The following is a 22,504-nucleotide window of genomic DNA, read 5'->3' as shown; positions in this document are numbered from 1 at the left end:
TAAATCTACATGGCTATTTGACTTTCACTGGGATTGTGCTAAGTTAGTTGTATGTGGATTAAGAGTTACGCATCACACAGAGTGGACCATGTAGACGACACTGGGACACTTGGACAATAAGTGAACTGACCTCATTGATGGTTTCGAATGCGCTAATGGCGTTACTGATTTCATGACAGAGAGCTGTTCTCAGCAGGAGCTGAACCTTGGGAACAGATTTTCGATGGTTTTGTTTTTATGAAATTGGTTTTCTTGCGTTTTACATATGTGATTAACAATTAAATTCTTTGAATGTACATGAGATAGCTGAGTTCGAACAATTTTAAACGAGCAATGATAATGATATATAAATACACACTGTTTGTGTATATAGTTAACAAAATGTTTGAATGGATGATTAAATGGCGCGATGGCACTCCTCAGACCTTCTGCACATTCGCGTATGAACCAATCCATGATTTAAAATAATGCCAGCATTTACTCACAATATTGGCGGTTTTGTCGACCTGGCGGCGCTTCTTCGACCGGCGTGGCGTGTCGTTTTGACCTGTCAAGGAAAATAACATGAGCAATCAGAAATCATTTAATTTATATTTAGATTATAACATCTATATGTCTCTGGAGTGGCTACTTAAGCTGGCAGAACTTTTTAAGTTTAATCTGTTACATTTTACAATTCTTCTAAGGCTTCTTGTTATTATTTTCTTTTTCCTTTTAATAATTATAGTACATTTTATGCTCCATCTCTTTAAATAGCGAAAACAGTTAGAAAAATGTAAATTATATTTAATTTACCATCGAAACATTCTAATCTAAGCTTAGTTGTTGTATATATTTTATTGTCACCATTTAATTTAACATATATATGCTCATCTAGCAGCCACTCCGAAACTTATTTTCCATTAGACTATGGTGTAAGATAGTGATCTTCAACAGACCCTGCGTTGTGGTTCCCGTCCCGCTTCCGGCAACTCCGGCGGCGGCACCTGCTGCTGCCCCTCCACCGATGTTGAGAAGCTGCTCGTGGCGACGCTGCCGCTTGGCTCGCTCCTCCTCCAGCACCGAGCGTCGCTGCACTGTCGTGGGTATGTCCACAGCATCCTGCATCGGCGACTTGGCCTTGGGTTTCGTTGCCAGCAGCTTGGAGAAGTCGGGTTGGGCGTGCGTATGGTTGATACGATACTTCTGGCGCAAATCGCTAAAGTCCATCTTGGGGTGCTTGATATGGGGGATCTCGCCGCGGAACAAGTCACAGATCTGGTCCAAATAGTTGAGCCAGATTCGCGACTCCAGCTCGGTCAAGTCCAGCGACTGCTTGGCACTCATGACGCGATCGATGTGGAGTTCGCGCTCTAGGACGGCGAATGACAGCTCATTGCACTCCACGGGACTCATGTCCTTGGTGGCAGCGTAGTCGATGAGATCGGGACGATAGCTAAATGGAACCATTTTAATGATTTTACCGTGTCAAAATGTATATTAAACCCCTACTCACCGATTAATAAGCGCACACAGAACGCGTCCATTCCGAAACACATCCGAAGCCTCCTTGAGTTCGGGAATAAACTGATAGGAATGCAGCTGGGCGCTTATCCATCTCAGCAACGTGGCACCCTGGGGCAGCAAGTCTTAACACAACCCCAAAGTAATTATTAAATAAAGCCAGATCGATTGATAATTATAAACTAACCTCCACTGCGTCGCTTGCGTCGGCCCGGTGTGTCCAAATGCGGCGTCTGCAGAGCGTGCGTGTCCATGAAGGTCTGCTCCAGAATGGACGGGTCGTCCGTGTCGACCAGATGCTTGACCTGCCAGCTGTTGACCGACTCCCTGTTCAGGTTCGGATACCGCGTGGCCGGATCCACGGTGTAGGCGCTGATGTCCCGCTGCAGGGTGTCCGGCGTGGTCTGGTTAAGCAGCCGGTAGATGCTCTCGCGCTGCGCCAGAACGCCAAGTGTGCTGTTCTGCGGGTTGGACCAAAGCTTGATGGCATAGGCAGCGTCCATGCTGGACAAGAAGCCACGGGCACAGCCCGATCCAGTGGGCCAAAACGGCTCCAGCAGACTGTCACCCACGAGGCACTGCATCAGGCGAGCTCCTTTGCGCACAATCACGCGGCAGGACATCTCGGCGGCAAACATCGAAGTGAAGTCGAACATGGCCACGTCTGGTTTGCCGTAGTGATTAACAGCGAACTCCAGGTTTGGCATTTGGTATTGGGTTGAGAACTCCGCAGCCTCGCGGGCATAGTCGTGCAGCTTTTGTGTATCCACATTGGCTGGGGCTAGAAGCTCGCCGGGATCGGCCATATCCTCGATAATAACGCCCTTGTCAATTAGACTGTGCTTCTTGGCCGTCATCACGAAGTAGTGCGTCTCGTCCTTGTAGTAGACGATGTTTTCCAGGTCGATGCCCGTCTTCCCGTACAGCTCCTTGAAAAAGGCCTGGTTGAAGATGAAAGCCACCCCACTGATCTCCTCCACTTTAGCCTCCGCCTCTGTCTTCTTGTTAATGAAGTTCGCTGTAATAGCGATGGCTAGCTTGCCGCGGAACTCCTTCCTCCTAAAGTCCAGCATGTTCCGCTTGCCATCCGCTCCGATCAGCACATCGAATTCGTAGTGAGATACAGGATGATCGGCGGGAGTAACAGCTGCCCTCCATCCGCCGCCATCGCCAGAGGGCTCCACAGCGTGCTCGAAACTGACTCCCTCGTGGATCTCTACGCCCAGGAGCAGCGCCACCTTGAGCAGCATGCACTGCAGCTGCCGAATGGAGATGTGATCGATGGAGCCGGCGCAGAACTTGCCGTAGAACTTCTTCGCGCCCAAGTTGCGCAGATCCGTGATGACGAATGGCCACAGATGGAGCACATTGTTGCGGGTGATGCGATCGCGTTTCTCCAGCACCACCACCTTGGCGCCCAGCAATTGGGCCTCGATGGCGGTACGCAGTCCACAGGGCCCGGCTCCGATTACCAGCACGCGTGTGCCAGTACAGGCAGCTCCCTTGCCGTAGACTCTATGGGCAGCTCTGGCGTCGAACTTCTTCCACAGGGCCTGCGCCTTCCACGAACGCACCTTGGCCTTCAGCCGCGGGTAGAAGTCGTTCAGAGGCGAGGGTCTCAATCCCACAGCCTCGCACATGGCCCGATGAAGCGCCAGGATCTGACGCATCGTTGTGGCCACGCACAGCAGGTCGAACAGCTCCGCCGCCTCCGCGGCAGCTGCGTGCTCCGCCATCAGCAGCTGCTGTTGTTGCTGCTGCTGCGGCGTCAGCTGCTGCTGCTGTTGCGGCATCTGCTGCTGCGGTTGCTGGTGCGGGGGCAGGTGGTGATGCTGCTGGTGCCGCTGGTGTTGGCGGCTCATTCTGCGAAAAGAGAGAGGTTTGGTAGACATAGGAATTAGTGGGGTGCTTCGATATGACAACTACGGCTACTAGAAAACGAAACTTGCACAACATAGTATATAAATTAAAGATTTTTTCTGACAGATTTTTCACCACCAAATTAAGTTTGATTTCAAAGTAAGTTGCGACCTCCTTTGAAGTCTACGAACCATGTTTACTCATAAAGGACTGCCTCGCATGCAAATGTAAACAAAATACAAGTTTTACTTTTTAAATATTCCCGGAAAGCGGAAAGAAACACATCCCCTTTCATTCTTTCTTACTTTTCCACCCGGGGAACTAACAAAGAGCTTTTAAACTGAACTTGTCATCATCTTGCTTGTTTGCTCTGCTTTTTGTTTCGCTTTTGGATTCAAATGACAACTGAAATCTCGTCGCAGCATTATACTTCAATTAATTGAATCAGAAAATAAGCAAGAATTACTCATGCTGATGTCCAGCGATAATATTAAAACCGTTGAACAAAGCAACGGAGAGCAGGAAGGAAATCTTCCCAGTGAAAACTCAACTTTTGAATACCCTCGAAACCGATTGGCTTGAATCCTCTCATAAATCATGAAAAATCCCAATAGCCAATTAAACCCTTTTGAACTCAAGTAGAGCATTTTGTGCGCACCTATTCCATTCGACTGCGGACTATAATTGGAATAGCCTTTGAGTGCTGACAAGTGAGCCAGACAAAAGCCAAAGGCAAATGAGCCGGTAAATGCTGCCACTCGAGTTTGAACTTCTGTTTGGATCCCGCCTAGACAGGCAACAACCTGACAATGGACAGTAGGGAACTGGGAACTGCCAAGTGGGAGCTGCAAGGTGGGAATCCTGAAGTGGAGTGCCATTTGCGTCCGGGGCAAGTGGGGGAAAAAAGTAAGCCACAAGACCGCAGCTGTTTGTTCTTTGTGAGTGCGTTTCTGAATGTGAATGTCCCTCATTCACTCACTCGCATAAAGGACAATAGCCCCTGGGAAAACCTGAGAACAAACGAGGACAAGTCACTGACCCATTTTCAGGCTCATCATTACGAATAGAGATTTTTATCGGGGCTAACCAAGCTTTCAAGGATTTCAATAGGATATTAAACAAATAGCATGAGAAATGATTTGAAACCCATAAAAGTAAATATATAAAATCCTTTCTAAAAATTAATCTTGGTCCAAATTCGAAGCAGTTGCCTCGACTTTATTGAACGCAAGATTTTTTCTGTTGCACAAACCACAAAACATTTCACTGTCTTATACAATTTGAGAGATGGAGAATTTTCATAGTACTCGAGGAAAGGGCAGCATGAGACGGGCGTCCATTGACACGTCGCCGGAGGGCAAGTGTTCGCGTTGCTCCCCCGAGCTCGCTCGGGGATACCTCAACCCCGTCATCATGGGCGGAGATCCGTCCAGTTGCTGTAGCTTGAGCATCAGGGTCGACATCTTGGGCAGAGAGCCCTCGCCACTGTATCCCGCCAGTATATCGGCTGCATACTGGTCTATTTCTCGGCCCAGTTGCTCCACCACCGGCTGCACCACCGAATAATGGCCATTGAGGCTGCTAAAGAATCCATGTCGTGATCCAGCCTCGAGGACGTCGGTGACCACGGGACGGATGCGGTGCAGCGGCAGCCTGTAGACGTCGGCCACTCTTTCGGCCACCTCGTAACTGGTCGCCGGGCGACCCAGCACCTTCAACACTTCCAACACCAGAGCCCCATTCTGCCTGCCCAGATTAGTGGGATTCATTCTGAATTACGCGACTGGATGGCGACGCTGCGCCTCCCTTACTGCTATCTATTGTAGATTCTTGCTTTTGGTATTGAACAAAAAATTAACAATAAATTTTTCAACGGCTTTGGTTTTGCCCCGCTAGCGAAAAGGGAAATCGAAACGTTTTGGTCGATAGAGACAATGAATATGTAGTTTGTTTGGAAGTTTGTAACACACTAAATTTAATGGCAAGGAATTTTGTGGTTGGAGATGAGACAAGGGGGTTACTGGGATCTGCTGTTTGGATAAAGGTGAAATGTCTTGGGATCATCATGCTATTTCCAAAGATGATATGATGATACCACCAACCCCTTATTAAATCAGTTGTCAAATTGAACAATGGGCTAAAAATAATGTATTTTTATAGTACTGAGCTCTTTAATAGATTATAATAAGAAAGCTTTCTTTGTTTATGAGTTTTGGAAAACGGTAATGCAAAAAAAGGTACCCTTTTTGCATAGATTTTTATCCTTGACATATTATTCTACAGCAACCCACACAAGGCAAGAAATCCCACATCCAATGCCGAAAGTCGGTTCCAATTTTTTGTTGTCTCATCGTCTATTAAAGTTTGGGAAACAAATGCGATTGGCGCCAACAAACTCATAAAAAAGAGCTGGCTCAATGCCCCCAACCACGCCCACATGGCGGACAGGAAAGAGGCGGTGGGTCACGCAATTGGCGACAGCTCGACTGTCTTCCTCTACCACTCTCTACACTGAGGGAAAAACTAGGGGGCCTTTAAAAAGGAGGGCATCTGATTGTTCAAATTCGCAATTGATTTACACTATGCGATTTTTCATCACATCAAGAACTAAGCATATCTTTCGCTCCGTGTAGCTATCCGTATTTTTCGCTCTTTGTTTGTCCGGGTTAATCAAAAGCCTTGTGGGTCACATTATGTCATTGCGCCAAAGGAAAGGGGGTTGGGTATGAGATGAAATACGAAAATTAAAGTCGAAAGAAAATGAAAAGTTGAGCGCTTATCGATTTTTGTGTTGGCTGCTTTATCTACCAAAAGTCGCCGCCACAACGCGAAGTTTGTTGGGGCAGGGAGTGAAATTAAAATCAGCCAAAAGTTGAGGAATGGGTAGGGTATCAAAACAACCGGCGAGGGTGGACTGCATCAGGTTTTTCTTTTCGCCAACTGGGGGTGAGATGAATGACTCATCTTCGAATACTATTCGAGGGTGGCCCGAAAATATCCCACCATTTCCACAGCTTAATTACTCATAAATTCAGAAATAAAACCAAAATTGTGGACTTTGAGTAAACGAATGAATTCATAGTTTATAAAGTGTTGCACATGGCTGCCGGACAAGATCAAGGTTCCCGAGAACAAATGAACCATTTCAGTTTGAAATGCTGAAATTTCTCTTTCGTTTCCCTGTGCAAACTTGGCCAATGGCCAGGAAATTTATAACAAGTTATTCGAAACACCAACATCTCGTAGTCCCATTCATAAACAAAATAATTAATTTTGTTCAAATTTTTGTTATTCCTTCCGCAGTTTGCTTTTTGTCCATATTATATGCTCACCTGATGCAATGCAATTGACACGTTTGTCCAAATTATCACAATATTTATCGCTTATATCACAGTTTTTTGTGTTTATTTATTTAATTTTTTATTCGGAGCAATTCGTTGCGAGATGCAGAGCCACTTGATCGGTAATGAAGCTACGCCACTGCCTGGAATCATTTTTAAGGCATTTTTGTAACGACAGATGACAAAGATACAATGAATATGACCAGGTACACAAAAGCCAGGAACATTCCAACCACCCCCACAACGTGAGAAGTTGATCGCAAACTGTTGATATACAGAAAAACATCATAAAGGCAGCTCTAATTATAGATTTATAGATACTGTATCTACATGCAAGTTTTGTTTATTATCACTCATCGATAAGAAAGCTCATTCTTGAGCACTTTCTAATAAAAAAAAAAGAAAAAACCAAGAAGAAATGCTTTCCGACTTGGGCATGAAAGTCACGTAATTTGAATATATCTTTCTTATTTTATTCGTTCGCCTTTATGTGACAATTGTAAATAGAAATATGTCACTGAAACGTGAAGAGTTTTCAGAAGTTATTGAAATTATTTTCTAGAGTTAGCCAATGGAAAATTTTGATAAATTTTGAACTAATAAACCTCTTATTTTCAAATCGATCTGCTTAGCACCTATATGCTTGAGAACTTTTGCCAAATGAATACAGCTGGGGCATAAAAAAATATGCAAATAGACAGCCGCTTGATTGATTTGCGTTCGTTGTTTTCTAATTTTGGTTCCTATGCCAATTGATCGACAGCCTCGCAGACGAGCGAAAATTGTTGGAATTGCAGCAAATTGATTTATGAACACCAAGCAGACATTTGAGCAACACGAACCACAATGCGGAAGCGCCATCGAATTTTTACTTTGGGGATTAGGGGCACTCACTGCTGGCGGGAAAAATATAAAATGAAATAAAGCAACCATTCGGCCAAGTGTGACAATTAAAAGGCGCGCCTGTGGCGCTTTTCTATACCTTTTGGCTGGTTTTCACAATTACAACAAGATGTGACAAGTGTAGAAACAATGAAAATAGATTTGATTGAATAAATCTTGTCGGCAACATTTTGGTTGGCAGCCAAAACTTAAACTTGCGGTATTGTTATAAATTTGTTACCGTATTTTAGTTGGCACTAACGGACGTGGCTAAATAAATTACGTTTAATTAGTGGGATATGGTCAAAGCGCTGACAGAGCAGCTTAACTCACGATATTGCAATTAAGTATCGAATATATCGGTACACCCTGACCATATTTCACTTTCGCAATTCTCTAGTTAGATTAAACATTACGAACTTAGTGCGCTGCAAGAGACAAGTAAGTTTATCTATCTTTTGGCAAAGAGTTTAACGCAGCATCAAGTGTAATCCGAGGCAGAAAGATATTCGAATAGACAGCAGCATTCGTTTAAACATTTTTCGCTATTCTTAGCCAAACAAAATTGGGTCAGCAAACGATGCGGTTGGCCAACTCGCAGCCACGAGCCAAACATTTGCCCATCATCGCGATTGAAGGAGATGCGGCGAAAATCTGCGAGGCGCCTTCAACTTTTTTCGCACAAACATATAAATAAATTTATACGTATGTTTATTTATATATATACAAATATATACAAATACAAATAGCAAATTAATCGTTTTTTTGCTCCCTACGCAAGCAAAAATCTCTTGTTAAACGAATTTTAATGCAAAATCAATTTTATGACTTCAAATGACATCATCACTGGAGGGCAAAAGGAGGAGAAAGTAGGAGTTCAATTCAATATCCTTGCGGCACAGCAGCATCCTTTTGTGGATAATCCTTTTGAAACATGCCGTTGACATCATTCGCAGTTGCTGCTTTTTATGACCATTGTTCGTTTTAAGAGAATATGTTGCAGAATGGTATGGATGTTAGCCAGCTCTAGTTGGGAAAGTTACAGCCCGATTGTATAAATAATATGAAGAAATGCCCCATTTTCGTCCGTGGGACTTACTTCCTGCATATTGCAGCCCATGTTAAATTTAATAAAATATATGCCGCCTGCACAGGAAAAAAAAGAAAAGGGACTAATGTGGGCGTGGCAAGCCGCACTCCCAAATCCGCCCTCTCACTCCGCTCCAGTTGCTCCGTTACAACTGGGATTGGGGTCACGCCCGGACAAAGTTCTCCTCCTCGTGGAGAAACAAATTTAATAAACAACAAAATGTGCAAAAAATTTACATAAATATTCTAGTTTTTTTTTTTATTTTTGCGTCGTTTAATTGCACACTCAACTTACTTGTCTCAGTCGCTGTCGATGTCGTGTGGGCCTGTCATATATGCAGCATTAACTGGAAGCAAAGGAAATATATGATATATATTTAGATCGAGTCGAGTTCAAATGCATTTCGCATAGCTTAGGGTTAAATTTATTGTCTACAATTATGCCACCAACTGGATTGACATTTCAATGTTGAGGCCAATTAAAGATATCGGGGCCTTCATTATAATCATGTGGGCTGTGCGAATATTTCAGAAAGCATCCAGTGCCAGCAACAACTGAAAACCAATTTATAAATGTCTCTGGGCTTATGATGGATTTCAGATTGTGTCTGTGAGTCGCGTGGGCCACCAAGACAACGAACTATGCAAAATACTAAACATCTGGGTTGGGCAAATGCAAACCGAAGTGCTTAATACACTTGAGAGACATTACGTTTTGTGGGAAAGTATCTATAACATATAGAACTAATTATTTGTCATTAAAATTTCATTATGATTGTCTGCAAATAAAAGTGAGCTAAATACCAGCTGAATATAGCCGCATATTAAATGCGAAATATGGGCAAGTTCCGCACCGAAACGAGATTGAATGCGACAGATTGCAAGAACTATTTATTGCATGTTCAATTGCAATTGCAGACAAGGTAAACAAACAAAATCGCAGACGTAAACACCTGCTTAGGTAACGTTGGCTACCACATGGCAATTACCACATCCTTTTCGGCTGTCGGTTGCCCAGCTCCAAGCCCCCTCATTCCACCCAATCCCCATCCATCTCCATTCCTCGTGAATTTCGCACCGAACTCCAGACCCTCGCGAGCAGTTAAAACTGCAACGAGTTGGCAAAAAGTACGTACGACTGGGCATTTATTCAAAGCAACAGCCCAGGCACGAAAATGGCATTAAGCTCAGTGGAGACGAAGACGATGACGCTAGACGACGACTGACGATGAATAAAACACTTGGGGCCTACTACTACTACGGTCCCCAGCGGAAAATGCCGAGTATCCCCAGCCAAAACAGGCCACAGACATTTCGAAAAGGAAATGGCCAAAAAATAGAAAACCCAAAACAGAAAATCACGTGGCCAACAGACGCAGAATTGGAGAAATTTGCAGTCGAGTTGGTAATAAAGAAATGCCCTTTCATAAAAAGTAAAAAATATATTAATATTTATGGAAGAAAATGTTATCAATGCATAATTTATTCTATGCTAAACGATATTTGATATTAGCACTACTTTAAAACATTATCACCCTTAAATAGTTTATACCTTCAGCTCAAGTTAATGGAAAATTGATGGTGGTCGTAATAAATCAAAAGGTTGTGCCTCCTTTTTGGCCGTTTTTCGAATTTTTGGCGGCTGCCGTTTGCCGCTGCCTGCAATGAATGAAATTAAATGTTGCCAATGGGGATAGACCGAACCATAATAATAAAAAAAAAAAAAGGAAAAACTGGCCACAAATGCTAGTATGCAAACAATAACAACGGCCACATTGCAGTTCTTTTTCGTTTTGTTGTTATCTGGTTTGGTTGGTTGGTTGGTTGGCTGGTTGGTTACAGCAGCAGCCGTCAAAAGTTGCCAAACTTGGCCAAGTGTGCAACGGCAAGTGTTCGGTTATTCAGTTATTTTTATAGCCACCGCAGCAGCGGCAACAACAACAACTGCAACTACTACGACAAGTGCAGCAAACTGTTGGCCAGGCTAAGGTGAAATATGATTGCAGGCTGGTTGGCCCCAAGTCTCGAGCCTTAAGGAAAATGTTGTTGTTACTGGATTTTGGCGCTTTCACTAGTTGCGCCGCCGACTTTTCCCCACGCTGCCGTTTTCGTGGCTCCTACAGTTGGCCTATAACTCGAAGCTTTGGCATGTCGAATTTGGGACCAATAAATGAATTTGTGCTGGTGGCCACAAAAATTCTATTCATCACGCTCGACCGCACCCAAAATTGTTTTACAAATTTTGTACATAGATAGGCAAATTTGTTGATGTTTGTTCTTTATTAGTGTAATGGATACGAAAAGCGGTTTGCATATTTGGAACGAATAACAAGAGGTAGTTAGAATTTAAAAATTAATAATGGTGCAGGGAATTAAAACTTGGAACCGTTTTTTTAATGATTTGACTTTAGTATTATCACATAAAGCAATATAAAGCCTAATATTTAAATACTGCAAGCATACAGCTAACTAGATACAACTTAGTCAGAAATGTGCTTCACTTTCCGTTTCGTTCTACGCTAATCCCTATTTGCATTCTACTCCTACTGTGAGTAATACTTTACCAGATTTATAAGGTAGTTTAACCCGTGGACAATACGGCAGCGGCAAGCTGTGTAGTGTTATGGCGTGTTATAAACCAAACAAGTGAAAAACCAACAAAAGAGATAAAGTATCTACGTATCTGTAGATGACCCATCTGAGATACGGCATCGTTTCGAGCTGGCAAGATAGATAGGTGACCTGACCTTTAGCCGCACTGCGATGCCATGGATACAAAAGAAAGACTGGCAGCCACAATGCCGGCAGTTAATCATCGGTTATATCATTGACCTCCCGAGAGATCGAGACCTCCAATCCTCCCCTCGCAAATTCACTGCATCAGCCAGTGACGCCCAGTTTCACCCCACCGCAGCATAATTAACATATGAGCGATAAATGTAATTAGCGATTGCCTGCACTTAATTGCACTTTCATTGAGCAGAGTTCATTGCCGCATCTCGGCGCTTTTGTGTCAAATGTTGGGCCGTGTCAAACACAATATTCAATTTTCTTTTCGCCGCTCACCACTGAGTATCCCATAGATGCACAAAGGCGCAGCGGGGCCAACAAACAAATGCGCCACAGAAAAAATAAACAAGCACATGAAAACGTACACATATCGAGATGGTTGCACTGCCAACGCAGAGAGTTTGGGTCGTGTACTTTGTTTAAAAATAACAGGAAAATAAGAAAATGTATCTGCCAGCGGTGCAGTTCTGCAATACGAAAGATACGGGCCCACCCGATGCACAAGCACACACACACACAGATGGTGACGGGCTGGGTCTTCGACTTTAGTGTAAACACTCCGTCTAAACAAACGCCATTCAAGGATGATGCGCTGCAGCTTCTTCAAAGCGCTTCTGACCTCAAACAAAATCCAAGAACTCACGATGGCAATACGCGTTTGAGTTAAAAAGTCTAAAGGCTCGAAGAACAAAAACTCAACATATTAACTTTAGACACATTTTTAATATATTTTATTTCAGCTCTTATAATCTGTCTATAATATAAACGAATAGATCAAACCCAAGGCAGATTATCGGAAAAGATAACCAACAACACATAGTTTCTTGACTAAACTAAGTTCAGTAGCACCATAAAGTCAGTTGGGACGGGATCACATGCACTTGAGGCTCTTTTCTTGGTGATATTTTAGGACCACTCACGCCGAAAGTGGACACAGAAAGGCGACGCCACGAGTGCCAAGGCCCGAGGCGGGAAATTGCGATTTGCACGCACTGCGAATTTTACTCCTGACCACCTCGATGTCACCTGTCCCTGACTTTTTTCGCTTTTTGCCATCTGATGCCTCTTTGAGCGTGCGTGAAGAAAAGTGCGGCGGCTATTAGGAAAATGTGTCTCTCGCAAAGGCAATGCGCCTATTTTTAGTGCATTGGCTCCCCAGCCACCTCAGTCTTCAAGTTGGCCATGAAAATGTTGCAAAAGTATCTGCATCTTAATCTGCTGCTGCTGCCGCGGTTGCAGGTGTATGAACGAATGCATGTACAAAGTTGCCGGCGCACAGGTGAAAGTATTTAATTATGCGTCTGCCGCATGACAAATCTGTTGGTGTTGATGAATTGCCATTGCAATGCAAAACATCCTTGGCTAAATGTCGACCTGCCAAGAGGCTGAGACAAACAAACACAAAAAAAAAAGCGAATTTCCCAGCGCATATGGCCAGCGGATGCGAAAATGTCCGGACAGGAAAGTGAGTGCCCAAAATTGGACTCGTCGTCGACGGAGTCGGAATCCGAATCGCGTTTTCATTGGAAATGCGAGGTGATATCGCCATGTGTGGCTTTTCCAGGGGCGCTGATCGCAGCCCCCCACAACAATGGGCAAACATTTATTGGTAATGAAAACAAACAAAGTGTCAAGTGGTCGGGATTTCGATTTCCATTCCATTTCGCCTTGCCAATATGTTGTATCTCGTATCTTAGCCAGCTGCGTGTTTATTTGTTTGCCAAACGTGTTTGTTTGTACGCTGCCACCCCTAACTGCCATATCTGTATTAATTGGCTTGGCAATTGACACTTGGGTGTGATGAATGTTGGAGCATAAGGCGAGCAGTTAGCAGATGTCTCAATTTCCACACTCTTTTTGTTTGAAGAATTAGAGCGTATTTGCTTCATATTATTATACCCCACTTTTCTCAAGGAAAACAAAAGATTCATATTTAATTGGGGCTAGATTCTACAATGGCGACTTACATCGCTTATCTAATCAGGTTTTCCTTGGAATTGTCTTTAAATCTCAGCCGCACACCCGGCGTATGAGTAATATTCGTAATTCATACATAAAACACTTGGCTGGGAGTTCTGCGATGACAACCAATTAATGTTGACTATTAAGTCGCTAATTTGCCAAGCGATTAGGTGATTATTTACTCGGTGTACTCAAAACACTGAGAACCATAAAACATGGATAAGTTTTAATAGGAGTGTGCAACGGGGCGGATGAGCAATCGGCATACCTTCAAGATGCGCTGACGAAATACAATCCAAATCGAAAGCTAAGCCAACCGAGCAAAGCCATCCGTTTTAAAGTGCATTTGCAACTATTTCTACAATCGATTTTATTTATAATTTAGCATTTTTTCGACGCTGCTGTTATTTTGATTCGATTTCTTTGTCCGCTGGCATTTTCATTGCAACAGCAGCCTCACCCGCAGCAGAAGCCGCCCGGCAATTGTTGAGCGTTTCGAGCATACTTATTCGAGGCCTGTTGTTAGACAATTTCATTTGCAGTTTGTTTTAACGCGCAAATATTTGCACAATCCTCGGGCCGCTGCAATCGTAGCTGCATTTGCTACACTTTTCAGTCAGTTTCTGTTGCAGTTTCGGTCCTCTGAGCGCTAATTGAGTGAGCACACGACAGGCATTCAGCCAGTCAGTCAGTCAGTCGGATGGACTGTCAAGCAGCTCTAGAGGAGAAATGAAAAACGCAGCGAGGTCTGGCAGCGATCTGGCCGAGCCACACATAATGTGGGGCACACATTGAATAGTACACACACATCCCCCAGTGGCTCCACGCACACTCTGCGTTCATGCCTCGGGAAGTTTGAGGCATGCAACACGCCATAAACTTCAAGGAAGTTGCCCAAACGATCGGCAGTCAGCATGCGTTCCGAAAGGAATTTTGATTGCCCCACTGTAACTGATTCAACCCACAGCAAACTGCTCAGTACCACTCGACCACTGTCCATAAAATTGTCATAAATTTAATCCGATAAAGTTTCATTTCATTCGGCGGGACTGCCCATCTAATCAGCAGCCTCATAATTCCCATCATCATTACGGCAATCACTACACAGGGAAAAATATATACAGCTTTCATATCAAATCATAATGTGAGCTTTTTTAGATTCAATTAAATTGGAAGTAATCCTGTACTTCTACTTTAATTGGCTTTGAAAGTGATAAGTGATAGTTCAAAACTATACGATATCATCTAGAACTCGATCAAAGTCTCACTTCCATTTATTTTTTTGTGTACCATTATGTTTTGCGTGGTTATTGTTATAATATAGTAGATATATATTCCGTTGACAGTCCGCGTCACATCCACTGCGCATCCCCGCACATTTTCCGAGCTTTTCTTTTTTTTGGGTCAAAAATTCTTTTTTTTTTGTGTTCGTCGAACAGCCAAAGTCAGTGAACTTTCAGCTAGATGAAATATTGAGGAAAGTTCTGTGTCTTGACAGCTTGATGGAGCGGCAGACTGACGGATTGATGAGCGCTTTTCCACTTATCAAATTGACTGCCATGAAATGTTTTCATTTAAATATATAATCGCTTGAGAGTAAGGTTGCGTAATTGATTTGCTAGCGCTGAGAGCAACAAGTTTAGCATGAAACCGAAATCGATAAATAGCGTTGACTCTTTCTAGCACATCTTCCCGTCTCTTTCACTTTTTTGGTACGTGTGTGCGTAAAGAATCTTGTTAGATACTGCGGCTCTTACTTTGCATTTGCAATTTGCTCAGGAATGCTGCTCTTTGTAGTGGCGAAGTTTCGCTTTCTAAATGCCTCGCATTACTCATACGACACGTTGTACAATGTTGCAAGCTGGCGGGTAAGGTTAGGAAAAAGTGGTGTAGCTTACAAAGCGTTGCTGCAGATAGTTAACCACTGTTAACCACTGGTAGTACGAAACTTTAAAATTATTTTAGACTCTTAAGGTTGTTAGATATTTACTTTATACCTTAAAGTATTAACTGATTACTACTCTTTCTTGTTTTCTATTTCGAATGCTCTTTTTTTGGCCCACTTTGCGGCAGCACGTGCTTCGGCTTAGCCAGCTCTCTTCGCTTTTTATTTACCTTGGTCACTTAAGTTGTTTTTAATAAACTGTTAATAATGGTTAACTTTTGGCGCTCAGCAGCCACCCACGCTTTTAGCCACACACTGGGTGAACAATGACACTACACCTGCCCACATGAGTTGCGCTGGATTTGGCCGTATTTGTGCGTCTGTCTTGCCGCTACTTTGTGGTCGGTCAATAAATGTGGCCATTATAAGCCTTGTTCGGGCGTGGGCGTGGCATTTATCCATAGTATATTCCAAACGAGATTGGCCATCGCGTGTGCAGACTTCTTGGTTTTTTCGTGGAGCGTGTGTTGGCGTGCTCTGGGCAATTTCGGATTTTTTTCTCTCTTTTTATATTTTTTTTTGCCATAAGGAGCATTTCGGTGCGATTCATTGACCAGATTCCATGACTATGCACAATGTAAATGAAACAATTGTTTGCAGTGGTTACTGCTGCTTTTTTTTTCTGCTTTTGCTGGCATAATTATGCGCCTGAAATCGTTGGCTGTCATTAGGCGCACGAGTTGACCGTGAACCAGTGACGGCTCCACATTTTCAATTCTCTTTCGCTTTTAATTATTAAATTTTATGAAAACACTTTTGCCAAAGTCATTAAACAGTAAAGCAAATTAATGAGAATATAGGGCAAAAGATATGTTAACTTTAGATGATAGTTTTGGAGATGTTCTGGTTTATAAAATTTAATAATATGAGCTGTTTGTTGGATTTCATTGAATGCAAATATCTGTAGCTAAAATTGACGAAACCATAGAGCAATATCGGAAATTAAATCAAGGACTAAAAGGCTATTTTTCCAAGGCCCAAAACGTCACTAGGCTATTTTGTGGTTTCAGGGTGGGCCGTTTCAGTTCTCCCAGTTGCATTGCCAATATCCGCTGGCAATGCAATCAAGCAGTAAATAAATTCGAAATAGTAACAATACAGAAACACCGAATTCCATTGGCTGACTGACTGACTGCCGACCCAATGAATGAATGAATGAATTAGTGACGAATGCCGGTCGAGCTGCGTGAATCGATTCACGCTCGACCGACAAACTTCCGCTGCTGGGCCGAAAGCTAACGAATGATAACTGTGCCATGTTTTCCACTGGGGGTTAAGTGCAAACGTCATAAACTCAATTTCTCCGATCCCCGCCCCCTGGGATCCCCCAAACCCCCAATCCCGAATCCCAAATCCCCAATGCCCTTTAACTGTACCGCACTGTGTGTACATAGTTTAGTTACCTTTCGAAAAGACAAAGCACTGAGCAAAGCAAAGTCGGACCAAAACAAAAAGTGATTCATGCGCAACCAGAAACGCCGAAAGAGACGGGTAGACACCCGAAGAGAGAGAGGGTGGTATAAACTTGTTTCCTAGGCCTAACAACAAGAGGCAGTGGAGCATCCAAAGATGGGAAATGCTAGCTATCAGAAGAGCTCTCTCGTGGGTATAAACGGGTATGAACGATTTTCTATAAACCATGAAATGCACCTAGATGTACATGGAATTTCGCTCGGTGCATTCAACTGCGGGGTTTGCTTTCCTTAACGGAACCCAAATCGATCCGCCCTTCTGCCATCCTTAATTGCATTGCCACGCCCCGTTTATTGGAGTGCGGTTGCCTCGACTTGCCCCGACTTTCCAATTGATCCGATTGATAATTGGATTTGCGTTTGCCGATTGGGAAAAGCGGCGAAGCGGCGGCGGCAAAAGAAACTACCTTTCGAAACCGAAACTCCATTGCCTTATATGGATCGGAGGGTCGATTCGTGATCAATCAGCTGATTCATTAGCCCCAATTTAGTTGGTCAAGGTTTGGACGCTCCAAATGCGAACGTGCTTATCGTATCGACACCTTTCGCAGGTCGATTTCCAATCGCAAATCGTTATCAGCCCCGCGTTCGATTCCATTTCAATAAGCGTCTAATGAGAGTGGGTCGGATGGCAGACCTTATAAGGCTACGGAACCCCTATACGACGAGTGCGGTATGGGTGTACTCCTAGGCGCCGATCGTTAAATTAAACTACACATGTTGTTGATAAGGAAATGGTATTCGCTGAATCGAGTGTTCGCCTTGTTGATTTTTTCAGCAGGTGATAATAGATTTGTTTGTTTTACAATGTTTGGAAATTTTAATTGCAGCGGTATTTGGAAGGAAGCGGAACAGAACAAAGAAATTAAAGTGATTTGGTATATTCGTGTTTGATTCATGAATAAATTTGTTATGTTTCCATAATCAAATCAAAACTATACGACTGCTCCTACCCACACGTTCTTAATCATAGCAATTTGCAATCAGAAATTGATTTAAAATTGCTTTGGCCACAAAACATTAAACATAATAATCACCGGCTTGTGGGAGTTATTAGATCAGCAAGCCAGTTCGCCTCCAGCTTAAAAAACCTATATTATCATAGAGCTACCTGAAGCATAGAATAAGGCAATGAACTATATGTCTATGGAAACATCAATAATTTTTTGGGGCTGGGACCTTTGGCCATAAATAGCTCGAAAACGCATAAACATGTCCGATGTGTGTAGTGTGTGTTTTGTTTGTTGTCGGCGAGTTGAGCCCACAGTTCAATAAACCCACCACAAAGCTAATTACAATCCCCGGCAGCAACTAAAATAAAATTTTAACTACAAAATAATGTATGGAAACAGATGAAAATAGTCGTTGTTTCTTTCTTTTTTTTTTGACAAATTGTTAAATTAATTGCACATAAAAGAGCCACAAAAGCGGCGCTGTGGAAAGAGAGATCTCTCTAGATCGCTCTGCGTAATTAAAAATATAAATGAAATGGCAATTGAAGAGCCGAAATACAAATGCCCCATGCAATCAGCTTTCTTCACGCTAAAATTAGCAGCCGCCACAAAAAATAAAAAACTAAATACAAGAAGAAGAAGAAAGGGGCAGAGGCTGTGGGCAGAATAAATTTTACACAAATTTTCCACCGATGAAAGTTTTCCCCTTACATTATTTTTCGGCTCGTGTTTATCGAAACTGTTCGGAGATGTTTAGATTTTCATTTCTTGTTAGGAATTTCCTTTTCACCCTCCACCAATACCCCCCGTTGCCCATGGGCCGTGAAAATGGGGGTGTGATGTGGGTGGTGCCCCAATCAATTTAAGATTAAATTGAAAAACTGCAGCTAGAAATTGAAACTGAAACTGAAACTGTCAAAGCCCAATGCTGTGGGGTAATTAAAAATAGTTCTTGCCGGGGTTTCGATTTCTCGAATCTCACATCTCGATTCTCGTCGATTGCCGATTGCCGATTCAGCCAGTTCGATTTTATTATTGTCCCAATAAACTTTGCCCTTTTCAGTTGGCCATTGGCCAATAGAAGAAGAAAACGGGCAGCGTTCGCCAATTAAAAATGCATGATGCAGGGTTATGAGGCAGTCGAGCTGGCTGGCCAAGATTGATAGGCCAGTGCAGGTGGACAAAACTCAAAAAAATACAGGTGCAAGTGACGTACAAAGAACGATAGGATGATAATTGAATTGATCAATGAATATATTAGCCAGCGGAAACGGAAACTATTGGCTTTTGCATAACTTTTAGTACAGCTGCATTGTTAGCGGAGAACTCTATACGTCTCTTATCTAATCTATTCCAAATAAATCGCATGTCGTGGTTATGGCCAACAAACGCAAGTCTATCTTGTCCAACAGCAATTATCGGCCATTAATTGTGGCGTTCTTAGTCACTGACATATGCCAATCTACACTAATACGCATATGAATTTAATATATAATTATACATTTCGAACAACTCACCTTAACAAGCAATTTTGCTGGCAGAAAACATTTGTGTTGGGAAGGCGATATATATATTATGATTTGTTTAGTTCACTGAAAGGAAAAACAGAACAAGTATTGATTAAATTTAATAACTAGTAATTTATTTAAAAACTACTTTCAAGGAGTTAGTTATTTAAAGTCTTACAAGGAACTAAAGAGCAAAATTTGTACTTAAATTAAGTGCAAAGTAGTATTTCTTTAAGTGCATAAGTATATTAGCTGATCTTCTGATTTGTGATCTCGGCAATGGCCAAAATACGTCATCTTTCGATGCCTGACTCTTCTAAATAATTAAGGAGACTGACTCATGTGGTTCTCTACCTACTCTATATATTACTTAAAAGGTGCACAAATAAATATAACCAAATTGATCCGTAAGCAACGAGAGTTTCCCAGAACATTGGTGCTTTTATTTTAGACGGTGGCACATCCGGTCGAAATGTCGAATTTCCGAGAGTGCCATTGACATGAGGCTCCTCCATTTGGAAATATCTGTTTATATTATGTTCACTGGCCAATTTAACGACCTTCGGTTGCGATCAAACATTGTCGCCTGTCAGCACTTTGAATTTTCATTGAAAATTGTATTGTTCACTGTCATTAATTGGCCTTCGCTTTGACTCCGGGGGAATCGAGCATGCAAATGCAATTTGTTTGGATGATTTCAATTGAGAGACGGCGAACCAATGCAATGGGGTGTTTGCATGGCGATTCAAATCAATAAATCGCGAATGGTGTTTAGTCAATAAACCACTTGCAGTTTTCCCAACAAAAATAGAAGCACAAAAGTAGATTACATAAAGCACTAAAGGTAAACTTCAACTTTATACCATAGTGTACTTTGAGATATGAATTACTAAAGATAACATTGAACTAGGACACGAAATTCGAAGAAACCGTGGACATAAAACACCCTCACGGCGTTATATTACTTCGGGATAATCCCTAATGTTTGCCCCATTCCCAGTTAGGTTTCATTGGAAATTGAAAACTTCTAGTTCGGAAACGAAGTGCAGTGTTGTAAACAAATGTTGGTGCTTCTAACAAACCCCTATGTATATATGGAAACATATAGCAAAGGTAGGTGAGCCGTGCCAGAAGCTGTCGAAGCGTAAAAACTTAATCATATTAAGAGCTTGCAAACCGGCTCCTAAACTAAACTTGGTCTAGAAGGCAGAAGGGCTGATTAAACGATAGATGGTTAGATGAACTGAAGCTAAGCGAACGGGTGAGTGGCTGAGTGAATAAACCGAGTGGCTAAATGAGCAAAGTTAATGCCTCACTGGCTGAAAAACTGGAAAATCGAGGCTCAAATTAAAAACCCAAACACCGGCACAAAGGCGGGCGTAACAAAAGTAGCATGTTGTATGTGCTTAGTTGTCTCAACTGAATTATAGACAAGAGCAGAATCTTATTCACCGGATCAGCGAACTTTTGCAATGGGAAAATGCACAAATAACGAAGCGAAAAACAACAGCCATCGCAACAAAGGAGCTCACCCACTTGGGTCATGGTCATCATGGTGATGACGGCGATGTCTGTCGTGTTTTTAATTAATAATGAAACTCCTACCACCTCTAAAGTGAAATAAAATGAAAAAAAAGAGACGGCGAGAAAGAAAAGCTCAGACAACAAAAAGCATGAAATTGAAAACGTAAACGAACAGTGGACACTTTGATGATGTATTTTTGATAAATTGTGAAAGTGCCCGGCCCAGACGACAGCTAATTGACGCCCCAAAACTCCCCAGCAAACCCATTTTTCCCCGACCGAATGGCATATGTTATTAAAGTGGCGATAAAAATGCGATTAATAGCACACAAAAGCCTATCATGTGAAAGGCCAACAAAAGCCCAAATGGCATATGCCAAAAAGGAAAAAGAAATCGCACTGGCGATGAAAAACTGAACTCAGCCGCTGTTCAACTTGAAGAAAAAACTCCAAATACATAGAAGTACGAGTGTAAAAGATACTTGTCCTTGGCCGTATGTTTATCTAATTCGGCTGATATTTTATCACTGTCACAACGCAAAACATTGAACGATATCAATTTCCCATTTATGGGTTAATTGGGGGGAGAAAGGCAGATACGGGGATTCAACTCGGGTCGGGTTTCGTTTCCACGAGGAGCAATGTTTAATGGCTTTTCAAGTGCTTCTCAAATGGGGAACCGAACCGAAGACCCTGCCTTCCACTTGCAGTTGCAAACGCATTGCGGTCATAAAGAGTGCACTTTATGGCATGCCACTAAGAAAGGTCAATGGTTTAAGGGGCCACAAAAATGGGAGTGTTTTCCAGGAGTGACAGCAGTTAAAACATGTGAAAGTAATCTATACTTTCTAGTTGAAACTCTTTCTAACTTTAAGTTGTTCATGATAGATTGGCTAATTGCAGAATATTTAAATAAATTCAACACACATATACATATTATTTATATTTTCCTGATCCCACATATTCACTAAAAGGGGGAAGCCCAGTTACATTTACACTCTAACCAACGTATGCTAATGACCATTGCTATTACCATCAGACTAAAGGCCATTAACGCCTCTTGAGAACCATGGTCCGCAAATATGGCCCAAAGCGAAATGCCTAATGAAAATATTTCACACAAAGCACACACTCATAACAAATGTCACACTTTGCACGTGCCCCCCAAAAACAAAAAAGAACAACAAAAACGAGGCCCCAATTAGAGCCAAAATTAGGTGTTTTTCTCGAGGCTGAGGCTTAAAATAACATTCCAACCTTCGAAAGTGATAAAAGAGCCCAGCGTTGATTATTATAAATAGCAATGCTCCACCTATTATCTTATCTCTGGATTTAAATACACTTTCGGCCATGCGATCGGACCAGAAATATTTATGCAGTCAAGCAAAAAGTTTGGCTCGTCCACTGGAATCCAAAGAGTGAGTACTTTCCCATTGTTCTTGTGCTTTTGCCAGTGCAATGTCATGACTTGACGCCATCACATTTTCATTTTCTGGGCTGCCTTGATTGGTGTAAAGAAAATTGCACCGACAGCAGAACGCGATCTTAAAAGTCAATGCTCCTATATATGCTCTTGTTGTGACCGGGTTCAACGAATGGCGATTATTCCAGCGATCTTCTTATCAGAGGATGTTCGTGATTGCGACTCCCTTGCTTATTTCCATAGAGTTCAACC

General features: G+C 42.5%; 2 protein-coding genes across 15 annotated transcripts in view; both read right to left on the bottom strand.

Moving 5' to 3' along the window:
• The window catches only part of LOC6728701 (F-actin-monooxygenase Mical), a 41,220-nt gene that overhangs the window by 16,472 nt on the left and 2,244 nt on the right, over positions 1–22,504 (bottom strand). For 3 of the 14 annotated variants that reach the window (XM_039296000.2, XM_016177073.3, XM_039296001.2), the window contains exons 1-4: positions 1,691–3,475; positions 1,496–1,628; positions 939–1,435; positions 486–547 (exon numbers count right to left, since the gene is read on the bottom strand). In XM_039296000.2, the coding sequence (XP_039151934.1) occupies positions 486–547; positions 939–1,435; positions 1,496–1,628; positions 1,691–3,395 (2,397 nt within the window). In that variant the 5' untranslated portion in view covers positions 3,396–3,475. Of the gene's footprint in view, positions 1–485; positions 548–938; positions 1,436–1,495; positions 1,629–1,690; positions 3,502–6,695; positions 6,828–8,970; positions 9,023–19,314; positions 19,390–22,504 lie in introns of those variants that run through there. The other 11 variants (XR_005544395.2, XR_005544394.2, XM_016177077.3 and 8 more) reach the window with 8 other exon arrangements.
• On the bottom strand, positions 4,549–5,342 carry LOC6728699. Its single transcript, XM_002103999.4, has one exon. It carries the CDS (start codon positions 5,130–5,132, stop codon positions 4,662–4,664), a length of 471 nt encoding a protein of 156 aa, XP_002104035.1. The 5' UTR covers positions 5,133–5,342; the 3' UTR covers positions 4,549–4,661.

The sequence above is a fragment of the Drosophila simulans genome, chromosome 3R, assembly GCF_016746395.2.
Source record: "Drosophila simulans strain w501 chromosome 3R, Prin_Dsim_3.1, whole genome shotgun sequence".
In the NCBI taxonomy this organism is placed as follows: Eukaryota; Metazoa; Arthropoda; class Insecta; order Diptera; family Drosophilidae; genus Drosophila; species Drosophila simulans.
This window is presented reverse-complemented; position numbering and strand designations above follow the sequence as displayed.